The sequence below is a fragment of the Bos indicus genome, chromosome 10 (assembly GCF_029378745.1).
Source record: "Bos indicus isolate NIAB-ARS_2022 breed Sahiwal x Tharparkar chromosome 10, NIAB-ARS_B.indTharparkar_mat_pri_1.0, whole genome shotgun sequence".
Taxonomy (NCBI): domain Eukaryota; kingdom Metazoa; phylum Chordata; class Mammalia; order Artiodactyla; family Bovidae; genus Bos; species Bos indicus.
In genome coordinates this window covers 83,829,700-83,852,670 of record NC_091769.1, presented here as the reverse complement: position 1 = coordinate 83,852,670, position 22,971 = coordinate 83,829,700, and the positions used below count along the sequence as shown (strand labels likewise).

The window sequence follows — 22,971 nt, the reverse complement described above, 5'->3', positions numbered from 1 at the left end:
CTTTGTCCTTCAGACACGGCACTGAAGGATATGTGCTGGGCTTGGCACCGTACCCAGTCTGCACTCGGGGATGGCAGCACTCAGCTTCAATCCAGTGGGCAACCTGGGGGCCATCCATGTGGCTCAAATCAGGCCGGTCCTAGGTCCCAAAGCTGGAATTCTGTGCCTGTCCTTCTCATGCCCTGGCTATCGAGTGGCTACTCACAGAGAGGGACCATCAGCCTGACTCATTTGGTTTCCTCTACCTTGCAGAGGCCCTTGGAGCTGCCCTGGAAAATCATACTTAAGCCTCCTGGCTATGCTTATTCCCTCAGTCGTGTCTGACTCTTTGAGACCCCATGGACTATAGCCTACCAGGCTCCTCTGTCCATGGGATTCTCTAGGCAAGAATACTGGAGTGGGATGCCATTTCTTCTCCAGGGGATCTTCCTACCCCAGGGATTGAACCCAAGTCTCCCACGCTGCAGGTGGATTCTTTACCGTCTGAGCCACCAGGGAAGCTGGAGGGGTCCTGGGGGGTCCTCAAATTGTCCTGGAGGGGTCCTCAAATTGTCCTGAGGGGTCCTCCAAGCCCAGCTCACCTGTCCCCTGAGGACTTGGCTCATCAGAATGACTAAGATAGTTGGATAGAGGACGGATTAGGGAGGAAGGATTGGCAGGCTGTGCCCCCACGGTGCATCAGGGGGCTTTGTGAGCAGAAAAGTGAGGCCGCTTTACAGCCCGCCTCTTAGCTCGGACTATGGCTCACATCCCTTCATGACCTGGACGTGTCAATCTCATGGTGAGCCCACCCCTGGTAACAGAAGACACTCTGGGTCTACCTGGAAGTGCTGAGCTACAACTCCAGTCTATGCCTGGAGCTCAGGGGGAAACAGAAGAAAATGTAGGCTTGTTACTGTTTTTAGAAACATCTACCCCCTGAATATTGAAAGGGCATCGGCTTCGACAAGAGCTTTCAACTGCCAAGGACACCCCTTGAGCGGGCTGAGATGAAAATTCTAATAAATTTCATTGGTGACATGTCACAGGCAGGCCATCTGTTCCTGCCTCACTTGAGTGACCTCCTCTGTGAAGCTTTTCTTGTACAGGAGGACTTGAGGACACAGGAACCTCAGTCCCACTCCTTGCGCAGCGGTGTGTTTTCCCTTTGCACTCAGACTCACAAGGAGACTGAACGGCCTCTGGCTTCTTCTGTGTGTGTGGACATGCATGTGGACAGGCCCAGGTGACCCCAACTGCGGGAGCCCACAATTTTCCCACACTGGGATTGGTTCAGGGTCTCGAGCTGCAGGAAATAAGGAACACTCACTTTGACCTTCTCCCCTGAGATCTGGGCTGCCGATACTAAAAGTCTTTACCTTTCTTGAAAAACTGGGTATCAGAACCATTATTTGGGGGGATGTCAGCCCGCTCTATCAGGGCCCCTCCACCTCCACCCTCCTGCCAGGGAGTGGCTGGAGGCTGGGCTTCACGTTGTCCATCAGAGGAGTGACATATGATGGAAAGGATGCAAGCCCAGAAAGCTGGGTCTCAGACACTCTGGGTGTCCCCCAAATCTACTTCTCTTTCTAAGACTCTCAGGGATGGCCTCAGGGCTACCCAAGGGCTCTCCTGGTCTAGGGAGTGACATGGTTACCAGCCATGTACACAGACAGGCTCCCAGCCCATGAGGTCACAGCACACAGAAAGAGGGGCTGCATGACTGAGAGAGGCCACTGGACAGTGTGTGGCTGGACAATCACAGGCTAGGGGACTGCCACCGGGAGGCTGAGAGGGAGAAGAAAGGGATGCACGTGGTCTTAAGCAGCGAGGCACGCGAGTCCTGGAGTTTGGCGCGAGGAGAGCCACACTGAACCCCCATGGAGCTCAGATCAGACCCGCAAAGTGCAGAGTGTTCACTGGCACACGAACCATGAGCCAACCCCCTTCCCTCACCCCCTGTCCTTCCAGCTCTGCCTTCCCTCCTCCCAGAAATCCAGCCACATTCATTCCTGTTCCAGTCACCCCTCACTGCCTGCATGCTGGGGGGGGTGTCCCTGCACCCCCAAATCTAGACCCCGAGGGCTGCAGGGAACCAAGACTTCATTCAGAGTGGAGGAGCTAGGATGCCATTTCTTCTTGGTTGAAAGAAAAGGCAAATGCTCTGGGACAGGTGGCAGATGGGAGAGAGCAAAGGGCAACAACCCCAGGCAGGATTTCTGGTGCCCCATCACCCCGGAAGAACTCTAAGCCTTTCTATGCAGAGGGGGCTGCTGCAATCCTTGCCTCACACTCATCTTTGCGCGCTGATCAGGGCAGGAAATTCTGTGGGAGGGGGCTGGACCCGGCAGTGGTTTGCTCAGGGGTTCGCTGATGTCACAGCCAGCCCTCTGCTCCTGGGCTGAGCCGCAGGGGCCGCTTAGGTGGTCACTCCCTCCACCATGGGCAGACAGGCAGATGGAGATGCTGGGTACCGGGAGAGAGGAGGCCACACCCTGGACCTCAGCGGGATGGGCCGGGTGGTAACAATCCTAATTGTCTTCTATTGGAGTGGAAGCAGGGACAGAAGGGAAAGAAGAAAAGGGAAAAGAAAGAAAACCCAAGGGATGGTATTCTCACGTCACACCAGCAGCAAGCAGCAGGCAAAGGTCAATAGAGCTAAGAAAGGCAAGGCTGCCCTTCCAGGGATACCTTCTTCTTGGCCAGCAGCAAGTCCTGGTAAGCGTTGGACCGGAGGAAGCGGGCGTAGCTGTCACTCTTCATCAGCTTGTAGATGTGTTCCTGGGGAGGTGGGAGACGGGAAGACACAAGAAAGAACTGTCACCCAACACTAAAGGGAACTGCAACCCAACTGGCCACTGTTAGGAAAGAAACAAACAACCCAAAGTATGCTGGTGTGAACTTGGAAAAACAGGTAACATGCTTGCTTCGTTGTTTCTCCTCCCCGCCTCCCTGACTCAGAAAACATCACCTAAAACCTATTTTCTTTCTCAGCGTTAAAAGATCCTTGAAGATCATGTCCCGGAAGCTTTGTAATTGGGCCTTGGTGCCACATTGAGATGCACTGTTGCTTAATGATTAAAACCACAGGCACAGCGATAAGAAGGAAGAAACTACCGATGATCCAACCACTTGGATGAATCCCAAAGGAATTATCACGAATTAAAAAAAAAAAAAAGCCCCAGAAGGTTTACACACTATATGATTCCATTGATGTGACATTCTCAAAATGACAAATTGTAGAAACAGACAACAGATGAGTGGTTACCAGATTTCAGGGATGGGAGAGGGGCAGGAGGGGAGGGAGGTGCGGTTATAACAGACAACAGGAAGGGTTCTTTGGTGAAAGGCCAGTTCTGTATCTTGACACGTCTTACACATGTGATAGAGTTGTATAGAACCTCACACACATACACACACACACGTACATGTGAGTACAAGAAAAATTGGGAAATCTGATAAACTCAGGGGATGTAGCAATGTCAACATCATGGCCATGATACTGTACTATGGTTTTTGCAGATGTTACTGTTAGGAGAACCTGGGTAAATGGTATGTCTCTATAGTATTTCTTATAAGTGCTTGTGAGTCTAAAAGTATCTCAAAAAGATTAACTAAAAAAAGTAGTCCACAGGCAATGATGCAATTGGGTCAGTTAATGCACATCAGGGCCACCATCCCATCCCGGAAGAGTGCTCTTAGAGCCAGATCATGGGGTCTTGTGGGCAAATATGCCAGAGGCTGCGGCATGGTGCCCTCCTGGGCTCCGAGAGCCATTACATTCTGGCCATGGCAATGGATTTTACCCTTGACTTTTAGCTAATTCCTGTAGCCTCGTGATCCCTTTCTAATACATCTGTCCTCATTAAGGACAGGGAAAGCCAGGTTCATTACAAGAGGGAGCTTATCGATTGAAAAAGGGTTATTTATCAGTTGAAATGTAAGGTAGCACAGCTGCATGGGAAAGCCTGGTTGTCCCAAGAGAGGACCTGTTAAAAGGAGGGTGGGCTTTCCCTAGAGAGGGTGTGATTGTTAGGCGGGGAAGCATCTTCTCTGATGTACACTCCTGTCCATCCCGTGAAGCTGGATAAGGGCCCCAGGGCTTGGAGGAATGAAGAGCTGGCCAGTGAAGAGGATGCTCAGTGGAAAGGCTGGACTTGTCATTAATGACCTCTTCCTCGGGTATTCTTCCCAGGGGATGGGTGAGGTAGAGACCTTTCCTCAGTTGGGGGCACCCTGTAGAGGTACCTGGCCATTTTTGAGATGCTGGTACATCCCAGAGGAAGCTGGGTTACATCCAGGGCTTGCTAAAACCCTCTCCCTACCCATCTCAAAAGAAAGTGAAGGCATGGACTTCCCTGATGGTCCAGTGGTTAAGAATCCACCTGCCAATACAGGGGACACTGGTTTGATCCCTGTTGCGGGAAGATTCCATATGCTGCAGGGCAAGTAAGACTGTGCACCACAACTATTGAAGCCCACACAACAGAGAATACTGTGCTCTGCAGTGAGAGAAGCCAGCCTGTCTCAGTAGAGAGTACTCCCCGCTCACAATTAGAGAAAGCCCATGTGCAGCAAATAAGACCCAGCACAGCCAAAAAAAAAAAAAAAACAGAAAGAAAGTGAAGGCAGAAAGCAACCATCAACTTGGTGCCGTGTGGGTCCCTCTCTGGCCATCTTAAGTGGGGGCACACGTGGACCCGTTTGGGCACCAGCTTCATTCTTGCACAGATGATCCCATGTTTACAAAAGCAGGGTGCAGCACTCCTCATGGGAATGGGACCACTGCAAGGAGCCAAGGGAAACGAAGCACTGGCTTCGATCTGACTCTGCTTTGATGATCCAGATACGTTCTGAGTTAATAAGCTTCATGAGAACACGTGTTGGTGAGTGTTTTCCTGCAAATTTCAGACAAAAATCCAGCCCACGCTAGTTTAAGTTCCTTGTGGGAACAATGTGTTTTTAATCTCTTTTATGTGCATAGCGTCCAGTGTGGGGTTAAATGTTAGCAGAATTTATGCGGCTTTTTGGTTCACCGAAATACTGGTCTGAGCCTGCAAATACTGAGCAAGTTTACAGGCTCCATACTTGTTTTGGTTTAGATCAGTTTCTGCTCTCTGTATGGAAGGAGAGGGAGGATCACATTCAACTCAGAGGAGGTCCCTATGTGGGCATCTTAATTCAGCCCTAATTGTCTCAGAGCCCAGACCGAGAGACATCAGGGTCTTTGCATTTCTTGTCTCTTCAAAGTGGCCTAACATTTACATCTAAGGTATGAATGGAGAAGACTCTGGAGAGTCCCTTGGACTGCAATGGAATCAAACCAGTCAATCCTAAAGGGAATCAACCCTGAATATTCATTGGAAGGACTGATGCTGAAGCTCCAATACTTTGGCCACCTGATATGGAAGACCCAATTCATTACAAGAGACCCTGATGCTAGGAAAGATTGACGGCAGGAGGAGAAGGGGGTGACAGAGGATGAGATGGTTGGATGGCATCATTTACTCAATAGACATCAGTTGGAGCAAACTCCGGGAGATGGTGAAGGACAGGGAAGCCTGGTATGCTGCAGTCCGTGGGCTCCCAGAGTAGGACACGACTGAGCAGCTGAACAACAAGGTACAGATGCTAACCCAGAGCAAAAATGGCTCACTGTCTCCTTCTTGTCTCAGGCATGGCTTCTGTCTGGCCAGCAGAGCCAGGTGGCTCCTGAGTCATCTGGAGAGGCCTGTCCCTCAGGCCTGGACCTTCTCCAAACCCCTCTCCAAGGCCACAGCCCCCTGCTTGTTGCTCTGATTTGTCACAAGAATTGAAATGCCCAGGAATATCTCACAAAATTCCCCCTTCTGCCCCAAGAGGAGTAAGGAAACCTCTCCTAGCCCAACCCTTCTGGCCTTGAGAACAAATTTCACCCCCAATCCAGCTAATTCCTCCAACTCATCATAGGCAAGAAAAGCCATTGAAAGAAAGAATTTGTCAACTGAGAAAGAACAGAATAAAGCAGATGACTCAGTATTTGTTCCCCAAAATATTTGTTGAGCATTTCTTAGGTGCCTGGCACTGTGTCAGACACTGAGCTCACAGCATGATCAAGACAAAAGAGGTCCTTGCTGTCATAAATCTTGGATTTCATTGCACAAGGGTGTGCATGACTAACTGAGCTAAGGGCTACAAGGAAGAAGTTCAGGTTCAAGGTGCTATGAATGGGTAAAATTGAAGATGAATTCCCTGCCAGAGGTGGGGAATGCTGGTCCAACAACCAGAAAGAGCCTCGTCATGGCAGGAAGAACTAAGGAGACAAGAAGTGTCTCGCAGTTCCTGGTTTGGTCAACCAGAGAAAGAAGGATGATCCAGGGCTGAGGAGGAAGGCGCAGCAGACAGTGGTCCCCTCTTCGGTGGCGGGGGTCAACATGGGTCAGAGGGACAGTTTGGGCTCTGCTCTTGTCCTAATGTCACGTGGCATCTTGACAATTTGTTGCCAAGGCCAGAGCCAAGGCAGGGATGATGTGGGGAGACAGTAAAGAGAACATGGCCTCTTGGAGGTGGGCTGCACGAGGTGGTCGCACTCTGCCAACCCTATTGCTAGCTCTTGGCCATCACGATGACCATCTCAAATTTCCCTGTGAGGGAACAACCACAACCACAGCAGGTGGAAGTCATGGTCTGAGCAAAATGGAATCAAAGACGCAGATCCCTCAGGCCCCCTACTGTGGCTTCGGGCTCCTCTGGCTGGGGCCTCCTTCCCCACAGTCTGTGGATCCAGGACTCTCCTCTGCCCTCCTCTCCTCCCCCAAGCAAAGAAGCGGAGAAGCAGAGCCTTTGCTGTACCCACTTATGGAATTCCGTTCCTTCCTCCTCGCCAGCTTTTTCTAAGAAACACAAAGACAGTAAACAGGGGGTGGGGGAACGCAGCACTGAGGTTTTTTTTCTGGGAATGAGAACTAAGATAGGACTCAGGGTCTTTGGCCGGTTCCCAGATGCAATGAGTTTATCACTGCCAGGGACAGCAAGTGTACAAAGCTCTTGGCAGTGACCCCGACTGATTTATGAGGGGTTCTGGTTTGTTTCCCCTGCTTTGCAGACAACCAGTCTTAAGGAAAATGTATATCCAGGATCTGCTAAGAGCAGGGGAGCTGCTGGCAAAACCAGTGAGCCCCCACCCAGAGAATTCCCAAGGGGCCAGAGAGAAAGAAGTTTGCATTTCTCTTCTTTGCTTTTTCTTGTCTTATTTTCCTCCCTTCCTCCCTCCCCGCTCCCCCTCCTCTCTGCCCCTTTATTTCTCCTTCCTTTCTTCCTTCTTCCCTCCTTAGACTCCTCCCTGTTCCCTCTGTCTAAAAAAAGAGATGATTGAGTTAACTATGAACACGCAGAACTACCAGGGTCCACATCCGCCTTCCTGCCATGTGGGGAGGCACCTGCTCCAGACGGGGAGAGGCTCAGTCTCACTGGTAGAGAAACGGACGTTCTAAGGCCCTAAGTCACACCGAGCATCTCAGCCACGATTCTCGTGTGGGGAGGGGGTCACACCCTTGTGGTGGGTGACAGTGGTAGATCAGGGGTGTCACCCTGATGAGACCCTCCACCCTCATTTCCCTTCTTGGGCTCGGCCCTGGGACAGGAGCTTTGCATGCCTGAGCTGCTAAGGCAGAAGCAAAACCAGCTGGAACTATGGGCAGCATTTTATAAAACCTTTAAAGGGAGTATAATCTATAAAAATACTGACTCGCTATGTTGTACACCTGAAACTAATATAATCTTGTAAATCAAGGGTACTCAAAAAGAAAGATTCTTTCAGAAAAGAAAGCAACGGAGAGAAAGAAAATAGAAAACCCCCCAAAACTCAAGATGACCAGAATCGGTGGAGTCCAAGACACATGCAGGAGGTGGAGGGAGTGAGCAGTGTCTCAGTGTCTCAGAACCACACCTGCTACAAATCAGTGTTTTGCAGGGAGAGTCCTCAGCTGGAAAGCTCCTTTGTTTTTGGACAAAACCCAGTGGCCCTCACAAGTGCTGGGGAAGGTAATCAGACAGATGCCAGGCCTTGGGCCCCGAGCGTGCCGGAGCGGCCGGATGACTTAAGAACACCCTTACGTCCTCCTCTTGGCTGTGGCTTCCTAAGACAGTTACAATCTCATTCCCCAGCTTTAGAGCATCCTCCTGGAATGGGAGGCCACTCAGCTGGAGCACTGCACAGCTGCCAAGAGCCCTTCTTGGGATTTTCAAGTGTCCTATTTTTCTTTCTTTGTCTCTGTCTTCCACATCCACCCTTCCTGGAACAACATCCAGGCTTTGGGCACCGTTGAGTCCCTTGTAGTCCCCTGAAGGAAGATAAGATTGTGCTGCAAGATGTGATGTTGCTGCGTGAGATGCTGGAAGGGGGACCAGGCTGGTGGTCAAAGGCTTGGATTCAGGTCCCCACTCACCTTTTTCCAGCCCCACCAAGCACACAGTTAACCAAGGAAATAGAGGGGAACCCATTACAAAAACTGTACACAAGCGAAGTAATGATGATAACTGGCTTACATGATGGGACTGCCCTTGCCAGAGAGGATGCTGGGGAGGAGACCAAAAACCAAAAGATTCCTGGGGAAGGAGGAAAGTTGTCTTACTTTCATTGCTGTTGTTATTTGCTCAGAATTGGTGTTTAGGTTTAAACAGCTTCCTTTTACAGATGAGGACACTAAAGCCCTACAAATTTGAGTGCCTTGTCTGAGCAGAGTCAGGATTTGAGCCCAGTGTTCTGTGATCCCCCCAAAGCTCACACTCTTGCCTTGGCACCTGCTGCTGCTCATGGTCCTTCCGTTGGGGTTTCGAGGGAGCCAGGTTGTGTGGCTGAGACAAAGTCCTCAACGTATGGTCAGCAGAAACATTGGGAGCCTCCTCTCAAGCTTTCATCTGAGTCACCCCAGGGGTGGATGCAGCCACTGCTCACCATTCTCTTGGGAACTGTTCACCAGCCCCACTCGTCAGTGACAACAACGGCTGAGTCACCCAGGATGACACAGGTTCTGGTTTCTCACCTCACAGATCGTGTCCAGCTTGCCTTCTGCACCAGCAGGAAGGGCCAACCTGGCAAAGCTCTGAGTGCTGATCAGACTCCTGAGAAGTCATAGGCAGCAAGTCTGTGTCACAGAAAGTCACCCAAGAGATCCCTGAGTCTCATCTTTCAAGAGGATATCTTAAGCCAAAGGCCTTCAGACCTTATGCCTGGCTTGCTGAAGTCTAGGGAAAATGAACACTTTTCTCATCATGGGTCCTGCAGGAGGACAGAAGGTGGGCCTGCACTAGGGTAGAGAATTGAAGGGGATCCTAAGTCATTATCTGCTTAATAAACATAGCAAAGACTCCACGGCCATGTGAACAACCACTTCATTGAGAGACAGTAGCCTCTTGTCCTCAGGATGCAGCTTTGGACAATCATCCCAGGATTCTGTGAATCTTTTTTCCCCCATGTTTTTCCCTTCTCTTTTTAAACTGAAATGGAGTTGTTTTTCAGTGTTGTGTTAATTTTTGATGCATAGCAAAGTGCTTCAGTTATACATATATACATGTGTGTGCCAAGTTGCTTCAGTCCCATTTGACGCCTTGCAACTCTATGGACTGTAGCCTGCTAGGCTCCTCTGTCCATAGGATTCTCTAGGCAAGAATACTGGAGTGAATTGCCGTGCCTTCCTCCAGGGGATTTTCCCAACCCAGGGATGGAACCTGCGGCTCATTATGTCTCCTGCCTTGGTAGGCTGATTCCTTACCACTAGTGCCCCTGGGAAGCCCCATACATGTATACATACATATCAATATATATAAATTCTTTAAAAAAAATATTCTAGGGTCCCGTGGATCTTAAATGAGAAGCCCCCATTTGGATTTCTTTATCCTTCTAAGCAGGATGTGTGAGTCACTGTTTACACGGAATGCAACATTCAAGCCCTAAGAGAGTGTAAGAGTGAATTATCTTTTGCCTTTAAAGCATCCTTATAAACATGTTCAATTTAACTGGCCAAAGGGCACAGTATTGTGATGCTGTTCAATCCCTGTTCTTAGATAAGAGTAGCTTCAAAGGCAGCTTTGCATATTTTCTTTCACCTACCCGAATACCATGGGTATTAACTTAGACAAATGTTTCCTTCTCCTCTTCAAGGGCATGCAGTTTGGTGCAGGAGATCTCTGCTCTGAAGCATCAACAAAGAAATTTTGGAATTTGGTTCTCTGACGCCTTCTCTTCAGGAACTACTCTTCTGTGTGGTAATAAACAGAATCCTCTCACAAACAACTGATTTGTTCTTTTCAAAATGCATGCCTCCCTCTGCTGTTCATCTCCCTAAAATAAAACCACCCACAAAATAAAATGAGTAATTCCTGGAGTAAGCAGTTCCATAGCATATTTTATTAAAATATGTCTGGCATGGGAAGTCTACCAGGAAGTGTCCTCCAAATGAGGATTAATATCAGGAAACTTGGGGCAGTCTTGTGATACTGACACACAATGCCACCACCTCCACCACTGGGGCAAAGATTAACAGCCTTCACCAAGCTAGGAAGACGTCTGCTTCTGACTCATCTGGGGCAAATGTAAACGTGGGCTCCCTGGGCTCTGACGTTTCAACAAAGCAAACGTTAGAAGACTTTCATTCCTTAATCAAGTTGCTTCTAAACATCTACATTTAGGTAAGAATAGAGACTCTAGACTCGAGGCTTTTTGTCTGCTCACGGTGGGTGTAACTTGATGGTGTATTTCTCAGCTCTTATATCACCCTGACCTCATTTTGACCTTGAGGTTGGTCTTTGATCTTTCCATGCATGGATAATGGCCAAGTAGAGTTTTGGTAACTTAGACTGGGGTCTGCTTAAGAGAAAAGCCTACTTATCTGTATATTCCCAGAGTCCAGAACATCTGACCCTTAGTAGATATTCCAAGTTTTGCTGAATTGGCATATTGGAGAAATTGAATTCAACTGATATTTGTCAATCACCTCCTCTATGTACTTTCCAAGGTCGTGTGGCAAGACTCTTCCGAATGGAAAGCCAAGGAACAAATTGCCTTTTTTTTTTTTTAATAATAGGTACAGCTGAATTTGTTATCATTCTGGACCAAATTGTCAAGAAAAAAATTTTTCTAAACCACAACTGTTTGCAGAGCATTATTTTAGTGTCATAGGGATTTATAGAAGGTAAGGAAAACCAATTGACTGCTCCCAGTGAAGAACTTCAAATCCAGAGGTGCTGGAAGCCTAGACACTGCAGGTCTAGATGGGGCATCTCAGTAGCTACTGCAGGTCATGGAAGCAGAGGGGCTTGAACACCTAGGAAACCTACATGGGAACCTGCAGGGACTAAAGTCAACAGGCTGGACTGGTCCACCAGATTCAACTGCCAATCCATCTGCCAGACAGATTTCCAATCCAATTCAATCTCAATGCAGCATTTTCTTAGGCTTGTTTCATTTGGTTTGTAAAGAATGATGTGCTCTTGGACAAGCTGTGCCCAGTGGTGAAAAGTCATCCAGGCCTCTTACGTCCTTTGCCATTTCCCTTGGTGTAGAACTTCACAGCCCACAGGTCAAGGTCTCTCAACTCAAATGGGAGAATGAATGTTCATGAAATGGATGGGTGGGGAGATGGACAAGTGACTCAATGGATCCAGTGACACAGTTCTTGGGACATCCTCAGATCAGTTCAGTTCAGTAGCTCAACTGTGTCTGACTCTTTGCGACCCCTTGGACTACAGCACGCCAAGCCTCCTGGAGGTTACTCAAACTCATGTCCGTTGAGTCGGTGATGCCATACAACCATCTCATCCTCTGTCGTCTCCTTCTTCTCCTGCCTTCAATCTTTCCCAGCATCAGGGTTTTTTCAAATGAGTCAGTTCTTCGCATCAGGTGGCCCAAGTATTGGAGTTTCAGCTTCAACATCAGTCCTTCCAGTGAATATTCAGGACTGATTTCCTTTAGGATGGACTGGTTGGATCTCCTTGCAGTCCAAGGGACTCTCAAGAGTCTTCTCCAACACCACAGTTCAAAAGCATCAATTCTTTGGCCCTCAGCTTTCTTTATACTCCAACTCTCACATCCACACATGACTACTGGAAAAACCATTGCTTAGACTAGATGGACCTTTGTTGGCAAAGTAATGTTTCTTCTTTTTAATATGCTGTCTAGGTTGGTCATAACTTTTCTTCCAAGGAGCAAGTGTCTTAATTTCATGGCTGCAGTCACCATCGGCAGTGATCTCGGAGCCCCCAAAAATAAAGTCTGTCACTGTTCCCACTGTTTCCCCATCTATATGCCATGAAGTAATGGGACCAGATGCCATGATCCTAGTTTTCTGAATGTTGAGCTTTAAGCCAACTTTTTCACTCTCCTCTTTCACTTTCATCAAGAGGCTCTTTAGTTCTTCTTCGCTTTCTACAATAAGGGTGGTATCATCTGCATATCTGAGGTTATTGATCTTTCTCCCGGCAATCTTGATTTCAGCTTGTGCTTCATCCAGCCCAGCATTTCTAATGATGTACTCTGCATATAAGTTAAATAAGCAGGGTGATAATATACAGCCTTGACGTACTCCTTTCCTGATTTGGAACCAGTCTGTTGTTCCATGTCCTGTTCTAACTGTTGCTTCCTGATCTGCATACAGATTTCTCAAGAGGCAGGTCAGGTGGTCTGGTATTTCCATCTCTTGAAGAATTTTTCAGTTTGTGGTGATCCACATGGCCAAAGGCTTTGGTGTAGTCAATAAAGCAGAAGTAGATGTTTTTCTGGAACTCTCTTGCTTTTTCGATGATCCAACAAATGTTGGCAATTTACTCTCTGGTTTTTCTCTGCCTCTTCTAAATCCAGCTTGAATATCTGGAAGTTCACGAAGATCTGATAGACAGAGTGCCTGAAGAACTATGGACAGAAGTTCGTGACATTGTACAGGAGAAAGGGATCAAGACCATCCCCAAGAAAAAGAAATGCAAAAAGGCAAAATGGTTGTCTGAGGAGGCCTTACAAATAGCTGAGAAAAGGAGAGAAGCAAAAGGCAAAGGAGCAAAGGAAAGATATACCCATCTGAATGCAGAGTTCCAAAGAATAGCAAGGAGAGATGAGAAAGCCTTCCTCAGTGATCAATGCAAAGAAATAGAAGAAAGCAATAGAATGCGAAAGACTAGAGATCTTGTCAAGAAAATTAGAGATACTAAGGGAACATTTCATGCAAAGATGGGCACAGTAAAGGGCAGAAATGGTATGGACCCAACAGAAGCAGATGATATTAAGAAGAGGTGGCAAGAATACACAGAAGAACTATACAAAAAAGATCTTCACAACCCAGCTAATCATGATAGTGTGATCACTCACCTAGAGCCAGACATCCTGGAATGCAAAGTCAAGTAGGCCTTAGGAAGCTCACTATGAACAAAGCTAGTGGAGGTTATGGAATTCCAGTTGAGCTATTTCAAATCTTAAAAGATGATGCTGTGAAAGTGCTGCCCTCAATATGCCAGAAAATTTGGAAAACTCAGCAGTGGCCACAGGACTGGAAAAGGTCAGTTTTCATTCCAATCCCAAAGAAAGGCAAACGTCAAAAATGTTCAAACTACTGTACAATTGCACTCATCTCACACGCTAGTAAAGTAATGCTCAAAATTCTCCAAGCCAGGCTTCAACATTCTCAGATACTCTGAGACTTAAAACTGAAGCCAGGCAGCCTGTGTACCAGCCAGCTGACTCCCGCCTGCCTCCTGCCGCCTGCAAAGGCTCTGGGAAGAGGTGAATGCCCTAGGAGGAAGCCTTAGGCTCATGATACTTCCTGTGGTTTCATTCTCTCCTCGAAACCCACCAGCAGTGCTTCAGACAACACGCCCCGAGATTCAGGTCTCTCTTGGCTCCTATTGCTCTGCCTACCACCGTTTGATCCTTCCTCTTTCAGCTCTAAGCCTTCAATGCTTTCCTACTGTCTTCAGGGTGAGAAAATTCAAATTCCTTAGGAAGACACCCAAGGTGCCCCAGATCTGGCTCCTACATACCTTTTATTTTTGCTTTTCCCCATAAGGAACTCCTTCCAAGAGCAGACATCTTGGGAGTTTAGATCTAGCTTGGAATTATGAGACCTCAGGAAATACTAAAGCCATTAATTTTTGTGAGTTCACACATATAAGGATATAGCACTTATTCAAAGAGTTTTCAGGGCTATTGGCTCATTTGATTTCTCAAAAACCCTTAGAGGGCTTAGAGAAGACATCATCCCCATTTTACAGATGAGAAAACTAAGGAACAAATCGTCAAGATCCTTGCCTGAGATGACAAGGCAAATGGTGGCAATGTAGCTCTCCTGATGCCCCAGCATTAAGAACAGAACTCAATCCCTAGCATAAAGAACTGAGTCCATAAAAAAAAGCCATGGCTCATTTTTCTTCTTTTTCTCCCCTCACGAAGCTAAATCTGTGAAATTGGAACAACACAGCAAACAGCTGAGGGCTATGGTCACAGCCCCACAGACCTTTATGGAAGATTTGATCTTGGCCCAAATTTTCAAAGAAGCCAAATGGATAGGCAAAACACAAATGCAAATGCTGGGCCCATGCTGACAGGGCGTCTCGTGGGATATTTCCACAGGAAGCAAACACAGGCAATTAACTTTGCTGTAACAATGCCTGTGGTCACATGAAAAAACAAAACCCTCAGAGAGAGCTTACACCCCCTCCCCGGGGGCCCATTTCAAATGAATCCACAACTGTGTCTCAGTCTTCGCTCCAGCTACTGACCCCAGATAGTCACATGTTTATTGGTTCTTTGACTACTGTTGGGTGGCTTCTGATCCCAGTGGGGAGTGTTCCAAAGGGCTTAGGTGTCATCATTCCCACTTCTCAGATGGGCAAACTGAGTGACCACAAGCAAGCGTAAAGGACTTACAGGAACAATCCTACAGGCCTAGACAGAGCATGTGGCTAGGATCAGAGCCTGCTCCCTGGCTTGGGGATTTTCTCTGGGGACCAGAGTTTCTCCAGGTCTCTGCATGACAACCAGACCCTCAGCTCTGATAACCCAGGGGCAGTGCTATCTGAGCAGTAGACCTGACTGGCAAGTTGGGAGATCTGAGAGCAAGTTCTGGCTGGATTTTAGCCCTCTCCCCCTTACCTGGAAACCTTGAAGTCACACCTGTGCAGCCAGTGCAGGCAGCAGGGCTGGCCAGGCAGGGTGGGGATCATGGTACTTACCGACTGACTTCCCCTCGGTCGCGGGCTCTAGAATACTCAGCCCCAATGCAGAAACACTCATGGAGGTTGGTGGGTTACTGTTACTATACCAAGGTCTCCTCTAACCCTCTCTCCCATATAAATGAAAGATTAATGGCTCCCAACCCGTTATCTTCTATCTTTCTGGATTTCTTGAAATGTTTCAATGATTTTCACGGTAGATTATTCAGCACAGTGATCTCAAACTCTGCCCCCGCTGTCTACTTCTTTATGTCCTAAGAATGGTTTTTATATTTTTAAGTGACTGAGAAAACTCAAAAGGAGAATAATGTTTCATGAGCTTTCAGAGTCCAAAAATAAAGGTTTTCAACACAGCCGTGCCCACTTATTGATGTATTTTCCATTGTTACACTATGACAGTGTAGCTGTTTTGGTATGGCAGAACTGAGTACCAGTAATATAGACTCTATGACCTACAAAGCTCAAAATTTAAACCGTCTGGCCATTCACAGAAGAAATTCAGCCTTTTAAACCAACTCTTAGTGTAAAAGACAGGTTACAGAATCAACCTATTTGCACAGCCACTCTATACACATGAATTGAGAGAGAGGAAAAAGTACTAGAACAGGGTTTATCTCTGGGTACTAAGGTTACATACAGTTATGTGAATTTTTTTAAAGCAAATTTGTTAAACACAAAAGTATAAGAAAATAATATTAATGACATTAATAAGACAAACTTGCAATGTTTTACTGTGGGCCAGACACTGCTAGTCGTTGATACGTTTTATTTCACCTAATTCCCTTTCCACAGCATAGGTACCATTGTATCTCTGTACAGATGAGGGAAGAAAACTCAGGGAGTTTAAGGAACTTGCCCAAGGTCACAGTGCTAGGGAGAAGCACTTGGTGTACTTACGATGAAAGCACACTTGAGAAACAAAACGGAATGTGCTGAAAAGAGAAACCGGTTTAGGAAGAGTGCTTTACTAGAAGTCACAGAATCCCAGTCCTTACAGATGATGAGGAGGTTACAAATGCTTTCTTTGGGTATCTACATGTCTAGTCTACTTCAGTAAGGAGACACAATACATTGGGTTGGCCAAAAAGTTCATTGGAGATTTTCTGTACAATGTTAATGAAAACCAAAGGAACTTTTTGGCCAACCCAATATTTGTGAGTATTTACCTGAAAAATGGCAGAGAACTGTGCTAATGGAGGCTGTATATCCAGAAGCACGTCAAGGCATGATGTGCTGACTTCCCAAGCTTTCCCATCAAATACTTCTTGACTTAGTAACAATATAAATGTCAAGAAATATTTGATAGGCATATTGACTAAATTTCAATAGTCAGTTGACTAAACTGTGGTGCTTCCACACTTGAAATGTGTGTGTTAAGTCACGTGCGACTCTCTGCGACCCTATGGTCTGTAGCCCATGGGGCTCCTCTGTCCGTGGGGATTCTCCAGGCAGAATACTGGAGTGGGTTGCCATGCCCTCTTCCAAGGGATCTTCTCAGCCCAGGGATCGAACCTACATCTCTTCTGTCCCCTGCATTGGCAGGCAGGTTCTTTACCACGAGTGCCACCAACCAGGCAATGACTGAGTACTACTGATATGATTATACTGCTGCTGCTCGTTGGCATTGTGAGTTTGAGGCTGCTCTGTGGTGATGTAGGATAAAGCAAATGACATGAAGAACTAACGCTGTCATCGATAGTGCCTTTGAGAATCAGGTTTCTAGAAAAAGGGGACACAGACCTAAGAAAGAAGAGGTTAAATAAAATCCCCTGTAGTTTTGAATTTGAATGCAGAGTATCAGTATGATTCATGATGTATTTTCATCAGAAACAACCACCACCTATTTCCTAGTTTTGGCCACTGGAAAAGTCTAAAACTGATAACCAACCCAGGAACAATGAGTGCCCCCAAATGCCCAGATTATCGTCTCTAAAAATATTTCCCACTAACAAAAACAAGGGATTCTTAGATTCTTGAAGAACTAGCTGATTCCATATCTGGGGAAGGGCTGGATCATCTTAGCTTTCCTGATATTTGGATCACATCAAAGACTACCAGGGTCATGTCAGAAGGAGCCAACTGGCCAGAGATGGCACAATGCAAGCAGCAATAACAATAATAAACAAAATGCGTTAAAACATAGCAAATATGCTTAAACCCATGGGTTTACAAGGATACTAACAAACACACAAAAACACCCTAATTGGTCATCATTGGAAGATGACAGTAAACTATTCATTATTTTTAAAATTGGCAAATAGAGGAAATGATTCAAACATATATTCCATCCATCTTATGTGAATTGCATTACTAAATAATCAAACAGTAAATATATTTGACTATTTGTATTTCACTTAATAAATGAAGAAAGAATAACAGGGTTAGAACATCATTTTGTAACCCCTAATTAACTGACGGATCTAAACTATGAGCATCAGTGGCTGTGAAAACCGCAAAGGGAGATGGCTAGACGTCATACGCCTTCTGACAAGAGAGCACAGCACAGTCTAGGAAGTAGTTTTGCCCACAAAAATCAAGCTAAAATCTGATTAAATATCCAAGTCAAACTAGCAATTTATAGGAAATGCAGATGGTAGGACACATTAAATAGCAACACAAGGTTGCAAACAGAAAAATCCGGACTGCGGGATCTCTCCAGCACAAAAGACCCAACTTCTTCCTTCAATAAACTTCAAGGGTGAGGAGAACATAAAAGGAGCCTGTAGATTACAATGTACTTAAAAGACAAGGCAAGCTACATGTGTGGGCCTTATTTGGATTCTGATTTTGAATAAGAATTTAAAAATGGCATTTAGGAAATACTATGAACTTGAACAGTTGCACGACATTTGATGATATTAAGAGATAATTGCTAATTTCTTAAGGTATTGCAGGAATGTTAAGACCAAAGGGTCAGTTTCTGTTAGAGATATATACCTAAGTATTTACAGATGGAATGGTTAAGTCTTGGATTTGTTTTAAAACTAATGGTGAAAAAGTAGGCAGGGACACAGATAAAATGAGATCGGTCTTATATTGATGATTGTTGAGGCTGGATGAGGGTTCACAAAGTTTCTACTTTTCCATGAAAAACGCCCACAAGTTTCAATAATAAAACATTAAAATAAATCCTTTCTGACATCTTGCTCAGAGTGATAATACTGGGCAGGGAGTATGATGGCTCTGACAAATACACCTTTGAAACATCTCATCTCAAAAAACATGAAACATGTTTCATGAATGATGGAGAGTTGAGGACTGTGCTTCAGAGTGTTCATCTGGGGACTTCCCCATCACCCACGGGGCTTCTCCATCACCCACGGGGCTTCTCCATCACTTATGAAGCTTCTCCATCATTCTCCTCACCAGGATAATGTCACTATGTGCTTGGTACACACACACACACACACACACACACACACACACACACACATACTAAAATCTATCAGAAAAAAAAAAAAAAAGGATTTCTCGTGACTTGAATATTTCACTTTGAAGCTGCAAAGGGTGTGAGGGACTCGGGATTTCATAAGGCTAAGTCACTGACTGAACTCTACAAAACCAAATCTACCTGGCCCAGGCATTCGGTGAAACTCATGACCAGGGGGTCACATGAAAGACAGTTGTGGTGTTGAGGCTGCCAAGTGTTTCCATTCTGAAGTTCTGAGCAAATAACAAGGCAAATTGGGATGACGAGGACACCATTTCTCTTCTCATGCCGTTATCTGCACCAGAGACTGAGTTTCCTAAATTAGATGATAATGGCTGTGGGAGGGCAGTTCTCACCTGGGGACCCCACAGGTGCAAGAGATAAAGAGGGTTGAGGAGACAGAGCAAAACCTTAAGCCCTATCACCGGGTGTGGGATGGTGGGAGGAAACAAAACTTAGGGGCCAGGAAGTGAGAAATGGATCTGATGTTTATCTCTAGAGATGGCGTCTCCCAGCCCTCAAGTTAAGCTTGCCGTTTAGGGTGGCTTCTGTTTCTTCCACCAGCTTCACCAGCATCTGTGTGCTAACGGGGCCGTGCAGAGTCGTGTGTCCTTCCCTGTCACCCCCCTGCCCGCCAACTCATGGGTTTCTTACACCCCAGAGCTCATTCACTTATTGGTGACATTGCCTGTTTCCCTGCCTTTCTCTCCCACTAGCCTTTAACTTCCTCGAGGGCAGGGGCTTTGGTCTGTTTCTGATGGTATCTCATCACACGGCACACGGCATGGAATTCAGACGTGTTCCCCAAACATCACTGTGGGATTGGCGGTCACAGTGCAGGGCGGTGGTTATGAGCATGGTCTTGACCTCTGGCCCTCCAGCCCACTCTCCCCACTTTGCTGATGCTGTGCTCTACTTTCCAGATTTTACTATGACTTACTATAGGACTTTGGGTTTTGTAAAACACTTCTGAGATTTTCCTGGAAAAAACATACACATAATGGTAAATTTCTATTTCTACGTAATAACATAACTCATTTAGGAAAGCAGTCCTCCTGGAATTGCACTGTGCATCCACCTGGAATTGTCCCCATTGATGGCCTCATAAATAAAGGCTGAGATTATAACTACATACGACACCTCAGATGTGTGTTCAAGGAGTGGGGTAGTGGAGCTGACACGTGAACATCTTGGGACAGAAATGTTTGATGAGATGAGCAAACCTGGGCATCTTCGAATGTGTATCTCCCTCCATCCTTGACGTTCTGACTGGTTATCTCATAGCTGTGAGAATCCAGGTTGATTGCGCTTGGGGCCCCGGGAGCCAGAAACTCTTGCCAGATTTCTTCCACCCTCCTGGCCACATCCTGCAGGGGCTGTTTCTTGAGATCCTGGACTGCCAACCAGAACCTGAAACAGAAGTGCAAGGACAGTTCGTTCCAGGGGCTCCATCAGTAGCTGCTCTGTTGGAAGTGGTCCTGGAACTGACATCCCATGGCACTCACTCTTTGTCCCCTAGCTGTCCCAGTAGCCATGTCCCAGGTCATGAAGGCTGCAGGGACTGCTGAGAATACAAAGGTGCTCCATCATTGCACTAAATGTATGTTAGAAGATCGCCTTGCTTCCGGTTACCAAAAAGAGATTTTTCTCTCTCTACCTCAAGGTTTTTTTTTTTTTTTTTAATTTTTTAAAACTCTCTCTACCTCAAGGTTTTTCAGCCTTGGTACTGTTGCCGTTTTGGGCTGGATAATTCTCTGTTGTAAGAGTCGCCCTGTACATAGAAAGATATGTAGCAGCAACCTTGGGTTTGACCCATCAGATTCCAGGGGCATCCTCTCTGCCCTTGTGACAACCAGAAAGTTTCTGGCCATTACTGAATGTCTTCTTGGAGGTAAATTCACCCTTGGGAGGGAACCACTGTTTGACATAGAAGCCACGACCCAGACAATGTGAGTCCCTTTTCCATATCTGGTGGGGATCAGTTGGAGGTATTCAAATGAAAGAAAGATCCCAGAAGCAACAGTATCTTGGAGCCATTAAGAATATTTGAGCTGGAAGGACCCAGCCATACATGCTGTTGATGGAGAAACTGAGCCTATTTGCAGCATCAATGTGGGCATGGTGTTTGGCACGTTCCCTGGAGGAGGGCATGGCAACCCGCTCCAGTATTCTTGCCTGGAGAATCCAGGCAAGGACTGGGCTTGGACTGTAGCCCACCAGGCTTCTCTGTCCACGGGGTTGCAAAGAGTTGGACACAACTGAGTGACTAAGCACAGCGCAGCACAGGTGCTCAGAAAATGTCTATTGGATTTCAGGTGGGCTCATCTGGAACAAAGCTGAAGGGACATATATCGGGGATCCCTCTACAAAAGATTCTCCAGGGACTGCTGGAGAGAGAAGCCTCCTGTTCACGACTACATTTGCCTCTCTTGAATCCCTCAGCATCTGCATGGTGCTGGAGGGGCTGGGCATGCACTGTGAGCTCTTTTCTGCTGAGAACAGCAGCAGCCAGGGCCAAGGCTTGGACAACAGCTCCCTGGGTCGTGACGATGGTTCCCAAGGCAACCCTGGAGAGGGATTTCAGCAGGATTCAGGTCTGGGTGGCATATTTTCTGTCCTGTGAACAAAACAGGCCAGTTTCCCCATCAATGAGACGAGAGGACAGGTCCCTGGCTCTGTGGTTCCTGCAGCCACGGGAATCACACATACTCAAGTCAACGAAAGGGCAGGAACAAGAGAAGCTGAACCATGACATGGAGGAAGGTGCATTCATTCTGTCATCGAATTTCACCCAAAGTAAGAGGCACTCTTTTTTTTTTTTTTTAAAGGTTAAGCATGTTTTTCTGTTGCTGTTCAGAGAAGTGTGTGGAGCCATGTGCATGGCCTAATGGTGCCACCCAGTGGCCAACTCGGGTAACGTAGCTTCATTTCCACCAGGAAAGAAGACTGGGGGGCGGGGCCGGGGGAGTGGTCTCTGCGTGTGGGTCTGTGTTTGTGCGAGACAAGAGCTCTGTGAGCTCCAACTCCCTCCTTGATGTACCATTTGGGATTCTGATGATCTCGCTAACGAAAACCCTCATGGTTTCCTCGCCAAGATCAAGAGGCAGGGAGGAGCCTTGACGGCTTCACTCAACTGGAAGATGAGGAAGTCCTGCTCCCAGCTGTGCTGCCCTCTTGGCATCGCTGTATCTTTCTGGGCCTTTCTTTCCTCCTGGCGCAGTGGGTACAGAGCAGGGGGAGGGGTATGTGGATTGGTCTGAGCACGTCCCATCCCGGTGTAACTCTGCAATACTCTCAGGCCCCGTGGGTGGGTGCTGTGCTGTAGGGGCAGCCTCATGGTGACCACAGGTCAGGAGGGGCCTGGATGGTAAGGCCTGGGGCTCCTGCCACTGACGTTGGCTTCACTTGCCCTTTAACAGCAGCCCTCTATGTTTCTGCTCACGTCAGGTCTTTCATAATCATGTCCTCTGGCCACCCAGGGTGAGGGAAACAGTAGCCAGTCTTTAACCAGAGTCCAGACTGGTGGTGGTGGTGGAGCGGGGAGGGAGTTGGGCAGAGTTCAAAGGGGGCTGTTAACTGTTCAGTTGTTCAGAAGGGTCTTTGAAGCTCAGCTGGGAGGGGGGTCTCCTCTACCCCCTTGGCCATTCCCTAAGGTTCCCTTGGACTCTCTGCCCCCCGACTCCCACCAAGGTCTGCCATGAAATGAAGGAGGTGGCCGAGTGCTTTCAAGTGAAAATGGTCAGCTGGTGAAGACAGAACCTACAAAGGCTTTCTTCTCCCAGAGGACCATTTTTGATGGGCAGGTAAAATTTAAGAAATCGGCTCTAAAGAGAGGAGCTAGTGTTGGTTTTTGGAAGGCCTGGAAGGAGGACTGACGTGCAGCTTGGTGAGTCCCTGGCAGCCCTAGGGAGTCACCTCTGGCTGAGTCCTGGGCTGGAAGCAATTCCTTTGGGCCAGGGTCCATCCCAAGCCTACCGGACTCTGCAATTTCTCATACAAATGAGGACACCCAGGTGATTTCCTGATGCCTCAGTCAGGGTCATGTGGGCATCACCTTCTGTCCTTTGTCTCGGTCTGCTCTGAGATGGAGCTCTGGGGAGGCCTCGAGGATCCTGCAGCTTCTGAAAGCCGCAGGCTCCCCATGGTTCCTGAGGCCTCAGCGGTCCTTTCGGCAGAATGAGTTGGGAGCCACGTTAATGCACATCACTCAGCTGGGTATAGAGAAGTCTGGGGAGGGTGGGAAGGGAAATTTCTGAATCAAATTTAATCAACTTTTATACACAAAAATCAAAAGGTTCCCTTTATCATATAAAACCAAAAATTAAAAAAAAAAGTATAAAAAGAAACAACAGGCATGTTGGAGGAGG

At 47.1% G+C, this 22,971-nt stretch overlaps 1 protein-coding gene across 7 annotated transcripts in view; it reads right to left on the bottom strand.

Annotated features, from left to right (window-relative positions):
* The window catches only part of RGS6 (regulator of G protein signaling 6), a 611,079-nt gene that overhangs the window by 28,322 nt on the left and 559,786 nt on the right, over window positions 1-22,971 (bottom strand). For all 7 annotated transcript variants that reach the window (XM_070797807.1, XM_070797809.1, XM_070797808.1 and 4 more), the window contains exons 15-16: window positions 19,828-20,014; window positions 2,671-2,760 (exon numbers count right to left, since the gene is read on the bottom strand). In XM_070797807.1, coding sequence (XP_070653908.1) covers window positions 2,671-2,760; window positions 19,828-20,014 — 277 coding nt within the window. The remainder of the gene's footprint in view (window positions 1-2,670; window positions 2,761-19,827; window positions 20,015-22,971) is intronic.